This window comes from Cotesia typhae, unplaced genomic scaffold (genome assembly GCF_013202065.1).
Source record: "Cotesia typhae breed Kobodo isofemale line unplaced genomic scaffold, CoteBio_Ctyphae contig_4, whole genome shotgun sequence".
In the NCBI taxonomy this organism is placed as follows: domain Eukaryota; kingdom Metazoa; phylum Arthropoda; class Insecta; order Hymenoptera; family Braconidae; genus Cotesia; species Cotesia typhae.
In genome coordinates this window covers 1,896,762-1,921,638 of record NW_027423748.1, presented here as the reverse complement: position 1 = coordinate 1,921,638, position 24,877 = coordinate 1,896,762, and the positions used below count along the sequence as shown (strand labels likewise).

At 33.4% G+C, this 24,877-nt stretch overlaps 1 protein-coding gene across 1 annotated transcript in view; it reads right to left on the bottom strand.

The window, feature by feature from the left end:
* Vap (RAS p21 protein activator vap) overlaps positions 1–16,627 on the bottom strand; it is a 29,738-nt gene extending 13,111 nt beyond the window's left edge. The window contains exons 1-6 of the mRNA XM_074242181.1: positions 15,896–16,627; positions 7,833–8,176; positions 1,150–1,341; positions 850–1,048; positions 407–625; positions 15–247 (exon numbers count right to left, since the gene is read on the bottom strand). Coding sequence (XP_074098282.1) covers positions 15–247; positions 407–625; positions 850–1,048; positions 1,150–1,341; positions 7,833–8,176; positions 15,896–16,273 — 1,565 coding nt within the window. The 5' untranslated portion in view covers positions 16,274–16,627. The remainder of the gene's footprint in view (positions 1–14; positions 248–406; positions 626–849; positions 1,049–1,149; positions 1,342–7,832; positions 8,177–15,895) is intronic.
* Positions 16,628–24,877: the final 8,250 nt, after the last annotated feature.

Sequence of the window (24,877 nt, the reverse complement as noted above, 5' to 3'; positions counted from 1 at the left end):
AATGAATGAAATACCTCGCAGCTGCTGGTGGAGGTGACTCAGATAATAAATTGAATGATCTAGGATTCAGAATAGCTGGACACAATAAACGTAGAAATATAAATCCACTGACAACTCTTGTTCTAACAAGTCTTTCGTGAGGCCATTTAGCTACGACTGCTCTTTGCAAACAACCGCAAATATATCTCAATGTTTTAGGACATGCATCTGGACTTGTAAATATACTCAAAGTTACTTCATCTAAAACCTAAAATGTTCATTGATGTTGAAAATATATATGTTACAGTTCAAAAATAATGAAATACTCAAATGTATAAGTACATAAGTGTACTATAGCAATTTTTAATGGTAATTTAAATCAAAGAAGTCAGAATTGGGTGTTCAGAATGGTAAAAGTAGTATTTACTTGTAACAAAAATTCAGCATTACTGCAAGCGTCTTCTGGCGAGTCCATTTTGTTGGGATTTAATTCACAGCTTTGTTTACTTTCAATTAATTTAATAATAGTATCACGTAACGCAGCTTTTAAAAACGATGTGCAAATTGATTTCATATAAAGATCCATCAATGTTGTCGTTAAGCTTGCCGCTCGAAATAAAGTTGGGGTTTCATCTTCCTTATCAACCTATAAAAGTATTTATGAATGAAAAATTGCATGAAATTTTCAAAACATGAAATATTTTAATAACATCATGAAGGTGTAGCTAAAAGGTTAAACGCAATAATAAAAACTTGATTTTGTGATAAATTTTTCCTAAAAACAATTTTCGATTTAAAAAAAAAAAATTATTTCTTGCTTTTATCCTATCAGTTCTGCGCCTTCATATCTTATTGAAATAAAATTAATACTTCAGCTTGATTTAATGAACGTAGTAAATCTGCTTCTTTACGTTCGTATCTAAATATTTTAAGAAGACTACTGGCCAACGGTACTCTGTCTGAATGACAAACGTCAGCTAGGGCTCGAACAACATGTAATTCTGGATCTAATAATAATTGTTGCAGTGGACTATACTCTTCAGGAGGCATAGCCAAGTCATGACGATATCTGTGAAAAAAAATACATATATTTACTTATGTTTTTTTTTTTTTGTGATTATTAATTTAAGGAACATAAATTATATACAAAAAATCATATTAAATCGTCACCGTATGCGTAAACGTAATGCTCCCCATTCTCCAATTGGAGTAATACCAGAAAGAGGATACCATTCTTCCATTTCTTCTCCATTCAATAGATTAGATAATTCTATAGATACCTCTGCAACTTCCGTATCTTTACTTCGTTTTCCTTTGTTATACAAAGTCAATGAGAATGTGATTACATCAGGTGGAACATCTCTGTTAAGTCAAAGTTAGTGTTAGATAAGATTTTCGTAAATAAAAATACTAACATTCATACACAAGTTCAAATTATAGATGTTACCACGTTGAAAGTTACTAGGATAATATATGTATATATGTTAAAAAGCTTCGAAAAATATTTTCAACTTTATATTCAAAAAGTTTTCAACGACTATGATGGACTATCCTAAAATTTAATTAGCTCATACTCCCCTCCCCTTCTCCCACACCGTAAAATACCGCAAAGTGCTCAAAATGATCTAATGTGATTGAGAGATATTCTAGTCTAGTAATGATAAAAAAAATTTTTTTAATAATTTCTACGTACTATTTGCATCGATTTTTGGGTTTTCTTCGCGTTTTCGTAATCGACAACATTTTATATAATGAAGAGATTAGGAAAAATTTTGAGATAGATAGATTTTTATGATAAATTGGTTTTGATATTTTTTCAAGAATGGTCATTTATGATTTAAATAGTTGAGAGAGTAACCGAATTTCATCATTTTTTATTCTTTTCAATCAATATTTTTAAACAGGGATGTAGTCAGTTTTTTATGTTAATTTTATAGAGGAATTTTAAATAGTTTGTTGGTTCTACAAATTTGGTATTCTTTAAAGATTTATTCTTTAAAGATATTTTTCTGCAGTTGGATTAAAAAAAAAATATCTCAATATAAAACAACCTAACTGTTATTTTTCTAAGACGTAGCATACGTACGTGAAAACACTTTTTTCAATGATTACCTACAGCTATGGTGCATCAACCTTCTTTGCGATTGTGTTATTGTAGACAGCTTTTGGTCTTCTGCTGTTAGTAAGGATGTTTAGTTACGGTGGGTGGAAGTGTATTAAAATGATTTTAATTTTCAACTTCCCGCAATGAAAATCGAGAAGTTCGTTACCCGGTTTCGGAAAAATCGAGTTTTCATCGGGTCTCAACGTTTTAAGATTACAGGAAGCATTGCTGACCACCTCCACGATGTTGTTAGTGTGTGTAAGCGAATGTGTGCGAATGTGTGCACTTAGTTTGCGAAATATCGATACTTAAGAATCGAAAAATAAAAAAAAAATTTATTCACTTTTCTGTACATATTTTTGAGGATTTTGGAAAAAAAAATCGAAAAGAAAGAATACAAATATTTCGATCTTTGGAAAAATCTCCGATAATCGACACTCGAGGATATATAATTAAAAAAAAAAAAAAAAAAAAAAAAAAAAAAAAATTAAGAAAACGGTTGACCTTAAAGGCAATCCCAGTAACTTGCCGTTAATTCCATATCTAAGGCTTAAAATGGCACTTATTACGTTTTTGAGCTCTTCGTGCTCAAAAGTCTGATGGGTGTTTGGTAAAACACTTTATTTATTCTATGATATACTTTTAAACACAAATTGATTAGACCAGATATTCTGGTGTAATTCGAAAAAATCACTTTTTTACGTTAACGATAACTCACGAACGAATCAACCAATTTGGACCGGATTAGCGGCAATCGGCGTGGTTTTTTAAGGTTAAGAGCTGAATAGTTTTTGAAATTGATCGGTCAGGCCGTTCCAAAGTTATTCCAAAAAAACCACATTAAAAAAAATTTTTTTTTGTAGTTTTTTTAGGATTTCTCAAAATCTACTGCTTTGAATCGGTTCAAATTGTATTTAAAAATCTAAGTTCGGTCAATCCGTTTTGAATGGAATCAACTGCGATGAAATCGATCAAGCTGTTCAAAAGTTATGAGAGATTTACACACACATTTATGTCGGGTTTGCTGGGTCCCGCAACAGGCGCCTCCCTAGGTGGTATCGGGGAATGTCCAGCAGATATGTTAGGTACCGAGAAAATAAAATACTTGGGGTCGACCAAAACTTAGCCAACAACGATATGGAAAGGTCACAACACTTTCAAACATCGTCTACCGCACAGGGGAGGAATACATCAGTGCCGGCGAGGGAAAGCGTGCAAACGGACCTGAACGCATCGTCATCAAGCGACTGTTTGGACAGCGGTTCAGCCATTCTTCAACAAACGACAAGCCAGCACAGAAAAAGACAGCCCGAGACGATACTTGGATCACATTGGCTTGACCAAAGAAGAAGATAACAGAACAGGAGTCAGCGGCTCAATCTACTAATTCGCAAAACGAGCCAAGTAAGTGGCTCTAAGAAACCGAGGAGGAAGAAGACAAGAACTAAGGCTTTTTTTGTCCAACTCTTAGAAGGCTAAACAGATGCAGATATCCTGAAGGAAATCAAGGCCAAGGTAAATCCTATTGAGACGGGCGTAGACATAAAGTCTATCAAAAAGTCGAAACACGAAGGCGTTCTCCTTGAAATGGCTCAAAAGACTAAAGACAGCAGGGCTTTCATCGACGCGGTCAAGTCAACAACTGCCAATATTGGTACGGTCAAAATGCTCACACCAATAACAATGATCGAGATTCTCGACTTGGATGGAGTCTCTACCGAGGGTGACGTCCGTGAAGCACTTAAATGTGATTTCACCAACAGCCTGGAGATCAAACGCGTGAATTTAACAAAATTTACACCACGAGGCAATAGGGCAGCCTTCTGCGAGATAGACGAGGCTAACGCGATCAAGATCCTTAACAAGGCCCGTATAAAGATTGGATGGGTTAACTGTCGCATCCAACCAGTTGCGAAAGTAACCCGTTGCTTTAAATGTTTTGGTTTTGCGCACCAAAAACGTCACTGTGCGGGACCAGACAGAAGCAAGTGCTGCTACAAATGTGACGGAGAAAACCACAAATCTGGAGACTACGCGGAGAAGCCCAAGTGCTTCTTTTATACTCCCGACAAAGATGCTTAGAATGGTTTATGCCATATTTCTGGCACCGGAGCTTGCAAGACATTCCGCACAACACTTGCCGAAACTACGAGAGGGCAGAAATGATCCGCATACTACAATACAACCTGAATAGGTGTGCTTTCGCGCAAAACCTGCTGTGACAGCGCATCTTTGGAGATGAAATCGACGTCTATTTTATCTGCGAGCAACATCTAAACATCGAAGGTAAAACATGGTTCGCTGATAAGTCCGGCACGGCAGCGATCTGGACAGTAAATTCAAAAAAGGTTACTGTCAACAACAATGGAAGCGGAGTAGGCTTCGTCTAGATTGAGACTTCCACGACCTACTTGCTGAGTGTTTACTTTTCACCCAACGAAGGAATTAGTGTGTTTCGCTAGAAGGTGGCAAACATAGAGAACACCATTGGTAATCTTGACGGTAAAGTCATCGTAGCTGATGATTTCAACGCCATCAGAGGAAATGAAGTAGCAGACTTCGCAGCAAGAGTTGACCTCGTAGTGCTGAACACCGGAAGTACCAGACCTTTTAGAAGATTGGAGTACCAGGAATCGATCCTTGACATTTCGCTGGAGACTCCAAGGATTGCCAATATAATTGAGGACTGGACTGTATTCGAAAGGCACCAAATCGGTTTCACAACGCGATTTTAACAGCGGAAGTAGAACGCCAGAAAGCTTGATTTAGAAGCATTGCAAACGTCCCTTACACGAAGATCGTCTACAATTCAGAGTAAACCGACTCTGAAAAAGATGCCACGAGCTACGTCGCCGAGCAACGAGATTTGTGAAATGATCAAGATCTATATTCAAACAAGTGCAAATAGGCCAAAAAGAATTTAAACCAGGCTATCAAAGAAAACAAAGCGCCGCTATGGAAAGAGATCCGCAATGACCTTGACAAGAACATATGGGGTAAAGCTTATCGTTAAACGACTTGGAAAAACCGCACCAGAAGCGCCGAAATCTTTTGCCTTAATGAACAGCATCTTAGCGGAGCTGCTTCTTAAACATCTGCCGCAAAAGAATAGACATTATAGAAAAAATGGCAAAACAACACCTTTCACAACTAAGGAGCGATAAGAAGCGGCTAAGTCTTTCAAGACAGGAAAGGCGCCTGGCCCTGATGGCATCCCGGCATCGGTGATCAAGGCTGTATCCCGGGAATACCCGGACATACTCGTGAATGCCTACAATGTATCACTGGCAACTGGTACGTTTACTGCGGTCTGGAAGCAACAGAATTGGTTCTTTTATCCAAAGGTAAAGGAACCCCCGTAACACCTTCATCGTTTAGACCACTCTGCATGTTGGACATTGACGGAAAACTGCTCAAAAAGCTCGTTCAAGAAAGATTTCGCACCGACATCGACCGTGCTGGAGGCTTTGCCACCAACCAACATGGCTTCCGGAAAGGTTGATTGACAGTCGAAGCGATCGAGGAAGTCATAAAGACAGCAATACAAGCATGGTCAGGTAACCTCAAAGCTCGAAAAGTAAGTCTTCTTCTCGTACGTCAAAAGCGACTTTAATAGTGCAAATTTGGGAGATATTGTAGATGCTCTGGAATACAAATTCGAGGCAGAGCCAGAGAATCTCGCACTAGTCGAAAACTACCTTGAAGGAAGAAAGCTAACAGCGGAAACTACGGAAGGCCCTCAAGAATATGCGATAACGGCTGGCGTGCTACAAGGCTAAATAATGGAGCCCGATCTATAGAACGCGGACTCAGACGAGCTCCTGGAAGTCCTGTTGCTAAACCAAAGAGAGCGAACAGGATTTGCGGACGACGTTGCGGCCCCGATAATAGTAGACGCCATCGAAGAGGCCGAACTACTGGTTCGGGAAACCATTGATGCAGTCGAAATTTGGCTTGATGAACAACCTGATACTCGCTAAACATAAAACCGAGATGGTCGTCCTGACACGTCAAAAATGGTTCCTAAAATCTTTCACTGTGGACAAGAGAGAGACAACATTGACGTCAACAAGGGCCCTACACTATCTAGGGGAAATGATAAACGAGAAACTATCTTTCTGCGAACACCTTAATACTCTTCGAGCTTAAAAGCATAGAACAGCTAATTTTTCGAGTTCAAAGAGCTCAAAGGAAACTTATGAATTATATTTTCGAGTTTGGAGAGCTTAAAAACGTCATAAGTGCAAATTTAGGCGCTTAGGTATGGAATTGTAAAGAAGTTACAGGGACGGCCTTTAGGGTCAACTGTTTTCCCAATTTTTTTAAAATAATTTGGGATAGTCTGTCATAGTTTGAAATAATATTGAATGTTCTGTAAAGATTTTCGATCTCCTAGAAAAATTTCAAGTAATGAAAAATGTTTCAACAAGTATTACAATAATTTAGAGTAATTTTAAAACTTAACTGATTTATTAGAACGTTTGAGAATAATGTCTAATCATTTATAATAATTTAGAATGTTCAGAAAAATTTGAAAGTTCTGAAATTTATTCTTCTAGAAAATTTTTGAATTAAAAAAATAAAATTAACAACCGGAAATTATTTAAGCATGTAATATATTTCGATCTGAACATTGTCGGTTATTGCAGATAGATGTGTTATGAAAAATATCCTCTACATACTTTTAAAAATTCTATTAAAAGGCTATTATCATTAATTTCTTTCATAAACTCTCTTGCAAAAAATACTGTGATCTGAGTGTATTTATTATCCCGTGTTGTTATATTTTTTAAAATTTTGAAAGCGGCGTATCACAATCAAGACACAGTAAAAAAAATAAAAGTTAGGTAAAACCAAATGTACATGCCTTAAGCGCTCATGTCATACGTATGTTATTTTAAAAAATTAATTAATATTTGTTTATTTATTTTCAATTTTCCACGTCCAGTAATAATTTATGATGCGAATAAAACGCTCTCACGTATTTCGTTATATCAACTACTTACAAGTCAACACGTATTCATATGTAGTCTCGGTCGCAGAGTCACTGTGAGAACTTTGTTTACTAAAACAATAAACGTATGGCCGACCAAAATGGGAAAATTCGGTGTGAATACAAATCAAAATGTTTTAATTAGAATTAAACGAAGCAATGTTGAGCTTTGATATTAAATAGGGTTCTTCATTAAAGTTTAATGACAGGGTTGAAAAAAAAAAATGAGTCTTAAAATTTTATATATTTTTAGTTATCTTGACCACACCATCATATTTTGACTGTTATTTCCACTATCAGTTTTAAAAACCGGGGGTTTTTACTAAAATTGATAATCAATTCAATAAGCAGTGTTCTTAATTAGCTCAGTAATCATTCTTCTCACCACCACTGTATTTATTTTAAAATTTATAAGAGGATTATGGATTAAAAATACAATTTCTCTTGACGAGATAGGAAAATTAATTTTTAGGGCATAGTAGAGGTGTGCCTTCCTGTGATCGCGCTTAAGGCATGCCATTATTATTGAATAAATTTTTATTTATAACCACACTAACTAAATATAATTTATTTTTTAATTTTTCATTTTGAGAATATAATGTGTGGTAGTAAAATATAAAACACGATGATTTCGGACTAGGCCAAGTATCGCCCCAATTAACTCAGAACCAGTATCAAATCATCTTTTATTTAGCTACTTACATTTTTGTATTTCTAAACTCTAAATATATATTGTGAAAATGGTTTCATACGTACTCTAACAAAAATTCTTCGTCCCATAATGGATGTAAACAAGTTTTAACTTTTGTACGTGCTACTTTAACATTGTTAAGAGCCACTATGATGAATGGGTTTGGAACTAATTTATAAGGAAGTCTGTGAGCATCCAAAATATTCAAATGTAGTGATCGTAATTCCCGTAAGCGTGCAATTTTAGGTGCGCGCGTTAATTGAGATACACATAGAGGTTTTAATGCATTTATCCAGTCTTGCGCACTTTCAGAATTAGGTGCAGCTAAATATGTAATGGTAGCTAAGCAAGGAAGAGCACGTTCAACCAATTGAAAACAATGAGGTCTATCAAATACACTATCGTGAACCTGAAAAAAAAAAAAAAAAAAAAAAAAAAAAAAAAAAAAAAAAAACAAGGGGAAAATTAATGTATATTAATTATTTGAATAGCATTCATACTAAATAATTAATGATGTATCACTTTTTTTTCTTTATAATCATTACATAAATTAAAGATTATCTAACAGTTTAATAAGGTACGAGCAATAAACCAGGGTGGAGGTAGACATTAATTATGGTAAGGTAAAGAAGCTGTTCAATGACACTATTTCTTGTTACACATTTCCTACGGAAAAAAATGCCATCTTTCCAGAAAAACACTAGATCTGCGCTGATCAAATTAAATCAAATCAGATTTAATTTGATCAAAGTTTAGGTACGTAACAGATATTGATGGATTTAATTTGATCTGTTTCGGTAAAACGAGATTCGACCAGATAAAGTTATTTGATTAATACGAAAACTTTGATCTGTTCTGATTAAATCCGATCAAGTTTGAATAAATTTGATCAAAATTAATCTATACAGTGTATGATAAAAATGGCTTCCTTAACGGGAATCGGATAACTTCACAAAGCTGCAAATATTCTAACTCTATCCATATTCAAACTATTTTAGTGAATGGGTCATTCAAAGAGCCTTGTTGGTTGAATGATCTCAGTGCTTAGCTTGTCTGAACAACAGGCCTGAGGCGAAGGCTCGAATTTCGGAGACACCATTTTTTCGGCGGTCACAACGCTTCGATCGGTAGCCGGCTGTATCTTGACGAAATTGTCTGTAGTTTTTCTGGTCACTGTACTAGGGTAAGGTAAAAGTAAATGTGAGTACAATGAATGTAAGTCAGCCACAGCCACAAAGGTAAACAAATATCACTGAGAATATCCCTTCACAGGTGAGGAGAAAAGTGAGAAAGTAGGAACGGGCGTAAAAATCCCACGTTTCCAGGCCGAAAGGCAACAACGGAGAAGTAAATTAAAAAAAAATGGGTCATTCCTTGTCAAATCGACCAATGGTTCGAATTGATTCCTTTCAACTTTGACGAGATTCGATGGGAAGTTTTCGTTAATCCTAAAACAAAGTTTTACCAAAGAAAAAAAATTTAAAAACCTTTATCAAAAACTGCAAAATTCAAAATTTTGCTACTTCTCTAATTTTTCAAATTTATTTTTTAAATATTTTGAAAAATATTATAACTGCAACAAAACGCTTCAGTTTGTTTGGAGGACATATAGCGTTACGAAAAAATTTTGAAAAATTCCAATTTTGTAGGATTTTTAATTTTTGAAAATCGTCAAAATTGACAATCTAAATTAAATGTTTTGCTCAATTTTTTGTAAATAGTATCTTGAATTGATATTAGTAGATCTTAAAATTTTTAGAACTTTTTTTTTTTCTGCAGCCCCTAATATACTTTTTAAAAAGAACTTGAGCACGTTTTTGTAGCTATAATTGCTTTCGAAATTGCTTTCGGTGGTTCACATTAAGACCGCAAAATCCTTAATGAGGATTTTGAGTATCAACGTAGAGTTACTTTCTGTGCGGCAAATAAAACATTAAAGAAATTGAGGCTTCTGAGGTTAAAATTAGGATTTGTTTTTTGAATCTGGCTTCGAGCTCAAAGCTCGAATCAAATTACGATTTTCCTACTTTTATGAGCTCGAAAATCTAATGGTTGTTGAAAACATTTTTTTTTTTTAATTTTTCACTGTGATTTCTTCCAATAAAACCAATCGTTTTCCATGGAACTTTTCAGCATATGGCGCAGTTTTTTAAGCACAAAAAGATCATTTATTACCTACTAAACGATTTAACATAAAATTTTGAAGTAGTGTAAAAAAAAAAATTTTAAGAATTTTTAAAAACTACAATTCTCTCGAACGAATCTACTGATTTGGATGCGGTTCGCAGCAATCGATGTAATTTTTTGAGCAAAAAAAATTATTTATCATTCACTAAAAGATCCAAGATATTTTGAAGTTACTTAAAAAAAAAATTAGAAAAACGGTTGACCCTGAAGGCCATCCCTGCAACTTCCCGCTACTTCCGTAATTAAGCGCTCGAAATTGCACTTATTGTGTTTTTGAGCTCTTCGAACTCAAAAATCTAATTTTCGTGGAGTTTTGAGCTCTCCGAGCTCAAAAGTTTGATAGGAGTTTAATAAATCACTATTTTTTTAATTTTCAAACCGCAATAACTTTTGAATGAATGAACCGATTTTCACGCGGATAGCGGCATTCGGCGCAGTTTTTTAAACTCTATGATATACTTTCAAACACAAATTGATTAGACCGGAAATTTCGGTGTAATCTGAAGAAAAAAAAAAAAAAAAAAAAAAACACTTTTTATCGATTTTTTTCGTCAACGATAACTCACGAACGAATCAACCGATTTTGACCGGCTTGGTGGCGATCGACGTGATTTTTTGATGTTAAGAGTTGATTAGTTTTTGGAATTGATCGGTCAAGCCGTTTAAAAGTTATTAAAAAAAAACCACATTTGAAAAAATTTTTTTTCGTAGTTTTTTTGAGATTGCTGAAAATCTACCGGTCCGAATCGGTCCAAACCATATTCAAAATCTAAGTTCAATCAAGCCCTTTCAATTGGGGTCAACCGCGATAGAATCATCATTCACTATCCATTGAAAAACTTCGATGAAACTCGCAAAATACTCCTGGAAAGTTTCACAAAAACTCGGTGGAGACGCCGACTAAACTCAACAGAAAATCCGAAAAAAAACACTGATAAAACACGGGAAAATATTTATAAGAACACCAGCGAAACTTAAACCAAACTCCTTAACGATTCCAATTAAACACCACACAAAACGAAAAATTTCTTGACTGGAGAACACAATTCTTGGCTCAAGAAAATTTTCAGGTGCCTGAAGGAAGACCGAAGTTGTGTTGGCCGAAGTAAAAATTTTTCTTGAAAAGAAAATTCTTGGTGCAAGTTATTTTTTCTTAATTCAAATGATCATAAATACTTGATACAATAAATTTTTATAATCGGTGATGTTAGCCGAGTGGTCTAAGGCGCGAGGCGCAATCCAACGTACCATTCCCAACAGTTAAAATCGGCGATATGACCACAGCAGTTAAAACCGACTCTAAATAATAACTAATTGAAAAAAATAAATAAATTTTTATATTTGATCAAGATTTTTAGATACTTTAGGGAAGCAGCGCCACCTACTTCAGTTGAAAAAAAAATTTTCTCACCTTGAGAAAATTTTTCTCTTAAATATTTGATCCCTATTTTATATTATTTTAGCGTGCAATTATACATATTGAATGAAAAAAAAATGATTCAATATTATTTGATCTTCCAATTTGACAATAAAAATGTTAATGAACATTTTCTATCAACATATTTAATTTTTTGGAGCAAGAGAGAAATTTTTTCAAGACAAGAAAATTTACTTCTATCAAGAACTAAATTTTTTGGAGCAAGAGGCTAAATTTTCTCAAAACTAGAAGATTTTCTTGATTTAAATAAATTTTCTTGGATCAAGAAACGTATTTCTTAAAGCAAGAGAATTAATTTGTTGGAATAAGTGAAATTTCTTGTGTCAAAAAAAAAAATTTTTTTTTTCTCTCAAGAAAATAACTAAGAAGAAAAATATTTTTTTGGCTCAAGTGAACCTTTTTTTCTGTGCAATTAACCACTATCGTCTTTATGTGTCACAACTGCACAAATTCTCAGAGTTTACTGCCCACATAAGCCGGCTATACTCCGTCGTTATGCTGAGCTTCTACAGAGTTTTATCAGTGGCATCGAAACCGCTGAGGGAGTTATTGTGTGTTGATAAACTTCTTTAAAAAAAAAAAATAATAAACAGGACTGACAGCCACGAGGACTAGTGTTGGAACCCAGCAGACATCTAGGATTTTTTCATCCGATAATAGGTTTCTGAATTATATGTTTTGTCCAAATATTAATTAGACTTAATTTAAAAAAAAAAAAAATTAAAGAATTTTTTGGTATAAAATTTTTGGGGAAAACAATAGTTATAAATATTTATATTTAATTCAATATGATTATATGAAAAAATTTTTTCTTGGGTATTTGGTGACATTCAATTAACGTATTTTTTTAATTAATAATGATAATAATGAATAAAACGATTGATGAATTATATTTGATTTTAATGTTTCAAAAATTTTTCTAGCAATGTAATTGATCTGAAGAGCTAAATTTTTTGCTTATTTGTTGCTAATCAGTTACATTAATCAGGATTGTTTTGCATATTTAGTTTCCGAGTCATTGATAAATGCTAATGTTGGCTAATAATGGAAACTGCCTTAAGCATAAAAATTATAAAATTATTTTGAATATAACCTACATTGAAACTGAGAGTTTTAATGCCTGTTGAATCACCCGAAACTACTCAATTTTAAACAAATGCCAATGTTGCCGGACAAAAACCAATGGTTTTCCGCCCGTTGAATAAAGTTGCAGCACTGTTTTCAATCCTGGCAAGACATCTTTTTCTCTATTTCAAACCTTTATAACTGTCATTTTTTATTAGGGTTATACATTTTAACAAACTGATTAAGCCGGCTAAAAAGGTTAAGCAGGTTAACTAGTTATCTAACCATCAGATTAGCTCATTAACTTGAATTAGCTAAGCTACTCAGCTAATTTTTTAACCGGCTAAAAAGTTAAATTATTTTTTAAAATAGAAATATGTATGGTTATGTTTGAACCCCGACCCTTTTCGATTTTTCTGAAATTTTTTTTATTTTTCCCTACCCTATTGAAAACAATTTTCAGAATTTTTTTACCCATCCAAAAAAAGTTACGAGTTGATTAAAAAAAATAATTTTTTTAACTTCCCGCTAAAAATCTCAGATTTTCAAAAATCGAGAAATTATTGTTTTCACCCCGTTTTACAAAAATCGAGTTTTCATCAGATCTCGACGTTTGAAGGTCATAGGAAGCTTCCCTGACTACCCCCGCGATGTTGTCACTGTGTGTATGTGTGTGTGTGTATTTATAACTTTTGAACGACTGAACCGATCGGAACGAACTAAACGGTGTACTAAAGAGTTCCCTCGAATTTAGATTTCCTGAGAATTTGAACCGATTCGGACCGATCGATTTTAAGAAGTCTTGAAAAATCTCCAAAAAAGTGAGAAAAAAATCATTTTTAAAAGTGGTTTTTTTGAAATATCTTTTAAACGGCTTTATCGATCAACTTTAAAAACTTATCCGCCCTTAAGCTTGAAAAACCACGCCGATCGTCGCTAATCCGGTCAAAATCGGTTGATTCGTTCGAGAGATATCGTGAACGAAAGAAAATCTAAAAAAGTGTTTTTTTGACATAACTTCGTTATTTCTTATCGGATCGTTTTTGATGATATAAAATAATTTTTAGAGCTTAAAAAATCGCGTCGATCGCCGCCAAAAAACGTAGAAATCAGTTTATTAGTTCGAAAGATATCATCAATAAAAGATTTGAAAACAAGTGTTTTTTTAACATAACTTCGACATTTTTTAAACGGCTTCGACATTTTACTTTTAAACGGCTGCACTGATCGATTTCAAAAACTAATCAGCTATTAGCATAAAAAAATTACGTCGATCGCCGTCAAGCCGGTCAAAATTGGTCAATTCATTCAAGAAATATCATGAACAAAAAAAACCAAAAAAAGTGTTTTTTTGGAATTACTCCAAATTTCCTAGTTTTATCAATTCAAACTTGAAGATTCCTCATGAAACTAAAAAAAGTGCGTCAAATTCTGCCAACCGCGTGAAAATTGGTTGATTTATTGAAAAGTTAGTGCGGTTTGAAAATTTAAAGAATATTGTTCTATGATACTTCTATCAGACTTTTAAGCTCGAAGAGCTCAAAATAACACATAAATTGTATTTTTGAGCTCGAAGAGCTCAAAAACATCATTAGTGCAGTTTTATGCACCTAGGAATGGAATTAGCGGGAAGTTGCACGGATGGCCTTCAGGGTCTACCGTATTCCTAATTTTTTTTTGTTAAATAACCATCACTTTTTTGAAAATTAACTGATTGGGATGTTTTTCTTTCAAATTTTCATCGAAAATCTTTTCACCGTTCCATCTTTGAAAAAAATACTAAGTTAAGAAAGTAGTGATGGATAATAGAAAAAAAAAGATATTTTTTATAATTTGAAGCGATTTTCGATAAAAATTTGAAATTACAAAAACTTTATCATTGAATATCTCAGAAAATATTAATTTCAGCGACTTGGTGCTCAGGACCTTTTTTCATCAGCTCTTTTCATCCACGAGAAATGCGAAAAAATGCGAATTTTATGGAAAAATTCAGTTTAAAGGCCCTGTATTACCTCGCCGGTTTGAGTTACGGCTTAGTCGCAACAGACACTTTTGTAGAACATTCAATTCTAAAAAAAGTACGTCCATAGTCGAAACGATGCTATGAAATGCCACTGAGCTATAGAAATTTAAAGATAAAAAGATCAGAGGTTCTGTGTTTTTTTTATGGGAAATCTTTACACGCCTTGGTCGAGGACTCAATATAAATAATAAGGGCCCAAACTTTCAGAAAATTTTTTTTTTTGGTACTTGTAACAAAATTTCACGATGAGACCGAAAAAAAAAGCACCCTAGTATGTATGTATGTGTATGTATGAATGTGTATGCATGTATGTATTTATGTATGTATGTGTGTATTTTAAAAAATAACTTTTAGACGGCTTTACCGATCGATTCCAAAAGGAAATCAGTTCTCAACTTTAAAAAACCACGTCGATCGTTGCTAATCCGGTCAAAATCGGTTGATTGGTTCGTGAGATATCATTAACGAAAAAAGTCATTTTTTCGAATTACTACGAAATTTTTATCTGATCAAATGCATGTTCTGAGTATTTTTTATAGAATATAAAAAAAAACCCGCGTCGATAGCCGCCGGGTTAGCCAAAATCCGTTGATTCGTTCGTGAGATATCGTTGTCGAAAAATTTCGGAAAAATCGATTTTTTCATGTGGCTTTAAAATTTTTCCTCGGATTATTTAGTAAATAAGAAATAATCTTTCCGTGCTCAAAAAATTACGTCGATTGCTCCAAGTTCCGTCGAAAACCATTGATTCGTTCAGAAGATATTGTAGTTGAAAATCTCCAAAAACGTATGTTCTTAACAACCACTCGAATTTCAAGCTCGAAAATCCATTGATATATTTCCACTCGAAGGAAAAATGCTTACTCATAACAACTTTCAAATTTCTAATTACCCTGATTTTTAGAACTCTGTATAACATTTTTTAGCTTGAAAACTTGCATTGATTGTGAAAATCGATCAAAATTTATATTTTTGTTCAGCATTTAGTTAAATATACCTTGACTTTGAGTTGACGTAAAAAATTTTTTTATACATCAATATTTTAGTAGAGCTATTGTGGCGTCGTACGAAGCTAATGCGAAAAAAAATCGTTCTATTGAATCTCAATAACTATTCCAGTTTATCAAATTAGATGTTAACTTATGAAGAAAATAAAATTTGAATTGGATAAAATAATATAAATCTTTTTTATCGAACCAACACACATGTAGAAAAAAATATCGAATTGGATTATTAAATGATGCTAAACTACTCTATCTTCAAATAGGTGCTTAAAAAAGGTTTGCAATATCTTTACAACCTATCTTCTTTTTTTCTTATATCTGGTCGAATATTTTTTCGTTATAAGTTGGCGCTATGCTAAGTACATTGAATTGTTTCAATTAAATTGAATATATTCATAAATTGTTGTTTACCTGGTATAGATAAGCACAGCTAAGATCAATGAGTCCTTTAGGTTTCGTCCGTTTAGGGTTATCATACAAATAGAGATGCGTATCTGTTGCATCTACTAAGAGAACAAAATATAATGCTTTCCACTTTTTGTTTTTTTCTGATTTTTTTTCCAAGTATCCTTGCATTTTTATGCCTTTATTTTTTTTAGCGCCTGATTGTTCGCGACACTCTCTAAGTGTTGCATAAATTTTTTCCGCATGTTGTACTTCTCTATTAACTCTAACACTCCCGTCAGGTTCAGTAATCATTGCTTGAACTAATGTGTGTCCTTCAACGATTTGTTCTTTCCTATAACGGTTTATAACGGCATCAAGGCATTCAAAAGTTCTTCCTCCCATTAGATATCGTACACCTTTCTTCTCAATTCTGAATCGTTGAATTTGATTATTTATGTGAAAAAATAATGAGTAATCGCCTGGACTATTATCCGATGGTCTGACCTAAAAATTAAAATTATGTTATGCTCAGTGTAAAATGGTTATCTACTTACAAAGCGCAGAAAACATATTTCACTGCAGCTGATTGAAAGTATTTTAATGACCGCATATCGACTCAGATGGACGCTGATCGATGTGGGTCATTTCTTACAAAATCCCCAAATTTGAAAAATCGAATTTTTTGATTTAGGTGAATTTTTGACATCTTTGTATGTGCATCAAAAGATGCTTATCCGTAAATTTTGAACCCTTAGTTTTCGAAAATTTTTAAAATATGAACTTCAGAAAATTGCAAAAAATCGTGGTATGACACTGAAAAAATTAGGAATACAACACTGAAAGAAAAATAAGAAAACGGTTGACCCTGAAGGCCATCCCTGCAACTTCTTGCTAATTTTATAATTAAGCACTCAAAATTGCACTTATTACGTTTTTGAGCTCTTCCAGCTCAAACACCCCCCCCACACACACACACACACAGATATATCATCGCGGGAGTAGTCAGGGAAGCTTCCTGAGACCTTAAAACGTCGAGATCTGATGAAAACTCGATTTTTTGCAAAACGGGGTGAAAACAATAACTTCCCGATTTTTGAAAATCTTTGATTTTCAAGCGGGAAGTTAAAAAGTTTCCTGCTCCGCGTCATCTCCTGTATTGTAACGAGAGTATCGTTACAGGTACAGTCCGTATAGCTACGAGTAGCAATTTGGATAGCGACCACCGCGATCCATTCGGATGTCATGTACGATAGTATTTCTACCGTTAGTAAGTTTTTCTAATCTCACTGTCTTCTGTAAAGCAACGTGTGTATCGCGACAGTAGCAATATCATATCTTGTAGAGCAGAAATCATTTTTTTATGATTCACACTATTGATTGGTATTATATATGAGTTGATATATGAAAGATTATGATGAGTTAATTAAGAGTTGAGTTACGAATTTTTTAACCTTGACATACCACTATTTTTTTGCAATTTTCACAAATTTTGACAATTACGGGTTAAAATTGATAAATAAGAGCTTTTTGATACACACACACACAAAGATATTAAAAATTCAACTAAATAAAAAAATATTATCTTCTAATTTTGACGATTTCGTATGAAATGACACATGTATATCTTAATCTTATAATTCATAAAATCTATTATTTTTTGTGTAAATCTAAGTTGATCTAAAATGTGTATACTTTAATGTGGGTTGATCTACAATAATTTGCAGATAATGTGGGTTATGAGATGTCCGTATATCTATGTACAACTAAGTAGATGAAGGTACATCCCAATTATGATGTTATATCACCACTGAAAAAAAAAAGTATTTTGATCCCTGAAGAAAAGTATTTTAAGGTCACAAAAAGCTTCCCTGATTATTTCCGCGATGTTGTCACTATGTCTGTATGCATGTATGTACTATGAGAGACTTTAATTCTCCCCGGTCCCCTGTAAGTTTGGCAAACTTACTATTTGAAATAAATTTAAAAAATCTGAATAAATAAATAAACTTCTATATAATTAGAAACTTATCAATCGCGAAATTAATAAAAAAAGTAATTTTTAAAAATGAATATATTTTCAATATTCTATATAAATAAAAATAATTCTCACCTTATGGATAACATAATTTTCATAATAACATAGTTTTAAGAAAAACAGAATTATTTATTGATAAACATATGAATAAAAGTCCGAACGATTTTATGGAATTTCGCAGAAATGGAATTCAATATTTTTAAAAACTAAAAAAAAAACTAACACTCACATCATTAGCCATCAATAAAAGTAAAATCACTAAAAATGTAAATCTTTCAAAATATATCTCTCAAAATAGAAATCGCTCGAGATTGAAAATCTCTCAAAATAAATCATCATTTCTCTTAGAATTCAGGATACCGGAAGCTCAACTGCCAAGACATTTTCTCCGACGGTTTTCGCGAAAAACGCTAAAATATACTGTCACGGGGCTCCATTACCCGTTGAAGGTCCTCACCCTAGCTGCGGTTAGTTATCGACGGATCACAGGGTGCTATGGTTTAAGATGCTCGCGCAGTAGCAATAAAATTTACATAAGTTCCGGGGCCTAGGAAATAAGTGTTCCGCGGGTGGGGATAATCCCACACGAGGGACAAGTGAAGTTGGCGCACGGAAAAACGTTATTATGAAGCCGGAGCCCGAGCAACCAGCACGAGATTTTGGAAGTACAAGATAAATTATTGCTGAAAATCCCGAGCTGCGACGCAAGTGAATCCGAGTATCGAGAAGACCGTGATTTTGGCTGACGAAGTTGTCTCAATAAAAGGCCACGAGCACGACAAAGAGACCCGAATAAAGAAAAGAAGTCGTCAAAAATTCGCAGGTACAAAAGTTTAACCTCGGTAAATTATTGCGTCGCCCCCGGAAACTCTAGGCACAGGCCAGGTTCCGCCTTTCAATCACCCTACTTGATTAGCTAATTAATTATTCGAATTTAATTAAAATATCTAAATTATAAGTCGAGGTTAAAAATAGTTAAAATAAAATTTGAACAAATACACTAGTCACAAAAATTAAGGGATATAAAAAAAATTCCAAATTTTTTGGTGATTTTCAGCGAGCTGTAACTCCGAGGAAAATGATCGCACAGAAAAAAAAAAAAAAGCAAATTGTAGCTCCAAGTGTCTAGTTTTTAGATATGACCATGAACATTTTTTGTCATCGTCAGGTCTGGAGAAATCCTAAGAAAACTACTGAAAAAAAATTTTTCGAAATTTTTTTTCGTCTTAAAAAAGGTCTACGAGCTTCAAAAAATTTTTTTGATTGTTTCGTTTAAAAGCTCTTTTAGTAAATTTAATACCCTTTAATTTGACGTAATCAAAAAGCCTGTACGATAATTTGCCGCGGAGTTATCGTCAATCAAAGCAAAAAGTTTTTTTGACTTTGGAAATCAATAACTCTGGAAATAATGACCGTATAGGAAATCGAAGGAGGGTTTTGAAAACTACACAATATTCTCTATAAGAGAACGTAAACCGCTTTTGAAGAAAAAATTTTTTTGAATTGAAAACTCGGACTGAAAAAAGACAAAAATTCGCATAATTAAGGATATTTGGATAACTTGGTATAACTTTGGATAAAATGGATGAACGAAGGATATCGTTGGTAATTTTTTAACTTCAAAGTGTCCCCTAAAATCCCTAAGAAATTCAAAGCGCTGCGATTTTTTGTTCATAGTGCCCAGAAGCTTCAAATTCTGTGTTTTCGCAAAAATCACCATTATGAGCAATTTTGTGATTTTTATTCATTTTTCCATTGAAAAAAATTTTTTTTTTCAAAATTCTTTATTTTTTCGATCAAAGAGATTGATTTTTCAAGAAATTTGAAAAAAAAAAAATTTCAATTTTTTTTGAAAATTTTTTTCGAAATTTTCTCAACTTTTTTCGACTGTTGTTTTACCGCCGGCATTAGCGTTACCCAAAGCGTACCACGTGGAGGTTGCTCGGTCGGATTTACGCTTCTCACACACACACGTGCGTGTGTGTGTGTGTGTGTCTTTGTCTGCGTGTTTGTCTGTTTGCAGCTGCCGAATGACCTCTGTACGCACGGCAGTAACTGCTCAGTACCGTGTATTGCCACCTCTGTTCCGAATCACAGCTCGTAAACGCTCTTGCATGTTGATGCATCGTCGAATATCACGTTGCGAAATTCCTTGCCAACAACGTAACAACGCTTGAGTCAACTGATGAAGATTGTGCAGTTGCGGATAGTCTCGCCGCAATCGACGCCCAAACATGTCCCAAACATGCTCAATTGGGTTCAAATCAGGACTCATCGCTGGATGATTAAGCGTTGTTACGTTGTTGGCGCGGAGAAAAGTTCGCGTACGAACTGCAGTGTGAGGACGAGCATTATCCTGCATCAAAATGAACCGTCTTGCCCCCATGCGTGTGCGCATAGGCAGGACGTGTGGCTCCAGAATTTCGTCGACGTACCTATCGGCAGTCAACGTCCCACGAACGATGACCAACGGGGTTCTGGTATTGAAGGACACGCCTGCCCACACCATGACTAATCCACCATTGAAAGCTGTAACTGGTCTCGTAAAACCATCCCGATCTCGTTCTCCACGACGGCGCCAAACGAGAGATCGTCTATCGCTGCCATGAAGACAAAATCGAGATTCGTCAGTCCATAATACACTGGTCCACTGTCTACGACCCCAATGGTGATGATCATGAGCATAGGCCAATCGGGCTCGGCGATGTCGTGGAGTGAGCATAGGCACGCGATTTGCGCGTCTAGCGCGTAGTCCTTGCTCTCGAAAGCGATTTCGAACCGTCGATGCCGAGATGTGTTGTTGGGGAGGACGTTGTCGACGATTGCGAAATTGATGAGCGATCGTGTGGGCATGCGCAGTAGGGTTTCGACGAGCATCTCGAATGATAGCTCGATCATCACGCTCGGTAGTGATTCGTAGTCTACCTTGACCCGGACGACGATCGTAACTTTGAGTCTCGTTAAATCGGGCATAGGCCCGACTGATAACGGACTGGCTCACTCCCATAGAAGCTGCTACTTCCACCTGACTGTAGCCCTCTTGAAGGAGGGTAACAATGCGAGCCACATCTGTGGCAGCTAAATGTCGACGAGGCATATCAAAAGGTGCTTATCAAAGAAAAGCTTACATAAAATTCACGTAAGGAATTTAGGCTAAAAAGAAAACGTAAAATTCAAGTTTTGTGTGAGGAAAAGCCGAACTCCGCGGGGGTATATCAATTTGTTTTTATTGAATTTTTAAAATGAGATTTAAAACTAAGGCAGTTGTAGCGGACAGAAAAAATTTGAGTTAATTTTTTTACAATAGTGAAGCATTCTGAAAACGATAAAAAAAAAAATTAAAAAAAAATTTTTGATAAAAAAATTTCGAAAAAATTTTCGAAAAAATTGAAAATTTTTTTTTTTTTTTTTCAAATTTCTTGAAAAATCAATCTCTTTGATCGAAAAAATAAAGAATTTTGAAAAAAAAATTTTTTCAATGGAAAAATGAATAAAAATCACAAAATTGCTCATAATGGTGATTTTTGCGAAAACACAGAATTTGAAGCTTCTGGGCACTATGAACAAAAAATCGCAGCGCTTTGAATTTCTTAGGGATTTTAGGGGACACTTTGAAGTTAAAAATTACCAACGATATCCTTCGTTCATCCATTTTATCCAACGTTATACCAAGTTATCCAAATATCCTTAATTATGCGAATTTTTGTCTTTTTTCAGTCCGAGTTTTCAATTCAAAAAAATTTTTTCTTCAAAAGCGGTTTACGTTCTCTTATAGAGAATATTGTGTAGTTTTCAAAACCCTCCTTCGATTTCCTATACGGTCATTATTTCCAGAGTTATTGATTTCCAAAGTCAAAAAAAACTTTTTTGCTTTGATTGACGATAACTCCGCGGCAAATTATCGTACAGGCTTTTGATTACGTCAAATTAAAGGGTATTAAATTTACTAAAAGAGCTTTTAAACGAAACAATCAAAAAAATTTTTTTGAAGCCCGTAGACCTTTTTTAAGACGAAAAAAAATTTCGAAAAATTTTTTTTCAGTAGTTTTCTTAGGATTTCTCCAGACCTGACGATGACAAAAAATTTTCATGGTCATATCTAAAAACTAGACACTTGGAGCTACAATTTGCTTTTTTTTTTTTTTCTGTGCGATCATTTTCCTCGGAGTTACAGCTCGCTGAAAATCACCAAAAAATTTGGAATTTTTTTTATATCCCTTAATTTTTGTGACTAGTGTATGTATGTTCCATTTCATATGGCAATCAAAAACTATCCCCAAATATTTACAACTTTCAACTCTTTTCAACTCTCTATCTTTAATGAACAAATGAAAATTACTAGGTACACTGTCCGTAGAACAACCAAAATTAATAAAAGTAGATTTATCAACATTCAGCGTTAGCTGATTGCCTTTAACCAATGGTCTAGCTTATTTAACCAGTCAGTTAAACGGTCAGCAACGACCAACCAATTACATCCACTACACAGAACTACTGTATCATCAGCATATGATACAAGCGCTTTAGGAGGTAGAATACTAAATACATCATTTATGTACATTATAAAGAGAAGAGGCCCTAAGATAGTCCCTTGAGGAACACCAATTTTTACTAATCTATAATCACTAGAACAATTATTTAATTTCACACATTGTTCTCTACCTGTTAGATAATCTACAATCAATTTATGAGGTAGACCTCTGATTCCTTTGCGCCACAATTTATCTAACAAAATTTTATGATTTACTGTATCAAAAGCTTTGGCTAGATACAAGAAAACCAGTACTGATGCACGATTCTTATCTAAATTATCGTATATAAAACTAGAAGCAAAAGCTAGAGCATCATCAGTGCCTCTGTTCTTCATGAATCCAAACTGTTTATCTGAAATCAAGTTATTACTTATAGAAAATTCGTACAATCTTACATAAATTACTTTTTCAAATATTTTAGCTAAATTAGATATCAGTGATATTGGCGTGTAATTAGTTGCCAGGTGTTTATTGCCAGATTTGAAAATTGGTATTATATCAGCTTTTTCAGCGCGTTAGGCCAGATTGCATTACTAATACATAAATTAAAAATATATTCTAAAGGTAAACTAATATCTTTGGCAATGCACTTTAATACTTTACTATGAATATTATCTACTCCACCTGATTTCTCTTTCATTTCATTAATAATTTTTTCAATTTCAGTCTGATTTGTTGGCGATAAGAAAATACTATTACAGTTGGGTTCTACAGTTCTTTCAATATTTACTTCTTCTAGATAACCAAGATTGTTCGCAAGTTTATTTCCAACATTACTAAAAAAAACTATAAAATTATCTGCAATATCCTTCTTATCAGCAACAATTTTATCATTATTATTAATTAAGAAATCAATATCCTTATTTACAGAGTTTTTCCCTAGCTTACTGTTCACATAATTCCATAATTTTTTACTATCATTATGATAGTTTTTTACTTTTCTCGCTTCAAAATTACATTTAGCTAATTTAATTGTTTTATTGAGAATTTTACAATAGGATTTATACTGAATTTCACGTTCCACATTATTTTTATTTAATCTCCACATATAGTGAAGATTCTCCGTAGTCTTACATGAGATCATGAGACCATTAGTGATCCATTGATTTCGCGGTTTATTTTTATTGTGGACATTTCTAGGCTTGCTTTTGGCATTATTAACTAGTGATTTAATACTATCAGTAAGTGTAATGAAGAAATTATCAGGGTCCTGAATTTCCACTAGTTTTGACCAGTTATAAACACTACTCAAATTAATAAGCCGATTGTAATTAGTTGTGGTATTGCCATCATTGGTGTTGTTATTATTATTATTATTACTGTTATTAATTTTATGATGTTTAAAACTTAATAATAATAATAATAATAATAATAAATATTAATATTACTATTATTTGTAACATCAATTTATTATTACCGATATAATTACTTTTAATATATTGTAACTATTATTATTTTTAGCTTTGTCGATATTACCATTATTATAAATATTACTATTATTATTTTTATTTGTTATTATGATATGATTACAATTGAGGAGCTGATTTTCAAAAGGGAATCTTTTCATATTTTAAAAAAAGCAGTTTTTTGAATTCTTAAATATTTATTACTTCAAGAATTATGAAGATTCCTAAATCAAAATCAAATTGTAGCTTCATAACCGATAGCACTTTATAGCAAAATTAAAAAAGTTCGATAAAAATATTTAGAATTGGAGATAATCAGTTCTGTGTCTCGATTAATCAAAAATGAAAAGATACCACTTTAAAAATCAGCTCCTAAATTATCATTTATTATTATTATGATATTGTTGCTAGTAAATAAGACAATGCATCAAACGCATAATTACAATACGAATTATCTAAAAATTATGATTATTTGAAACCCGCTCAATCGAATAACAATGCCACCTACAGGAAATGACCAAAAGATCGTAGAATGTACACACTGCTTAATGAGAATTCTCGAGACCCTGAACAGCTGGTATATCCGAAGAAAGTAAAACTCAAACAATGTTTAGCGTATTATCTATTTGGTCTGGTTAATAAATTAAATTAAATTAGAACAATATGTTTAACAACATACACATAGAAGGTTGTTGGATAGTTTAGTTAGTAGTTTACTCTGTAAATTTTTTTGTATTCATAAGAAATTTTTTTACATTCTTAATTTAAAGTTTGTACTTTTCACACGGATATGAAATGTTCATAAAATTATTATAAAAATAAATTAAACTTTTATTTTCCGTAAAGAAACTAGTAGCATCGATAAAATTTCATGAAAATTAGTCGCGTATATCTTTTGGATGAGATTGATAGACTTGAATTATCAATCATAATATTTATATTTTATAAAATCGTAGGAAAAACTTTTTATATTTTTTGTAATTTAGGAAATTGTGAATTTGGATTTAATACCACAATCCTTAATAATTTAATA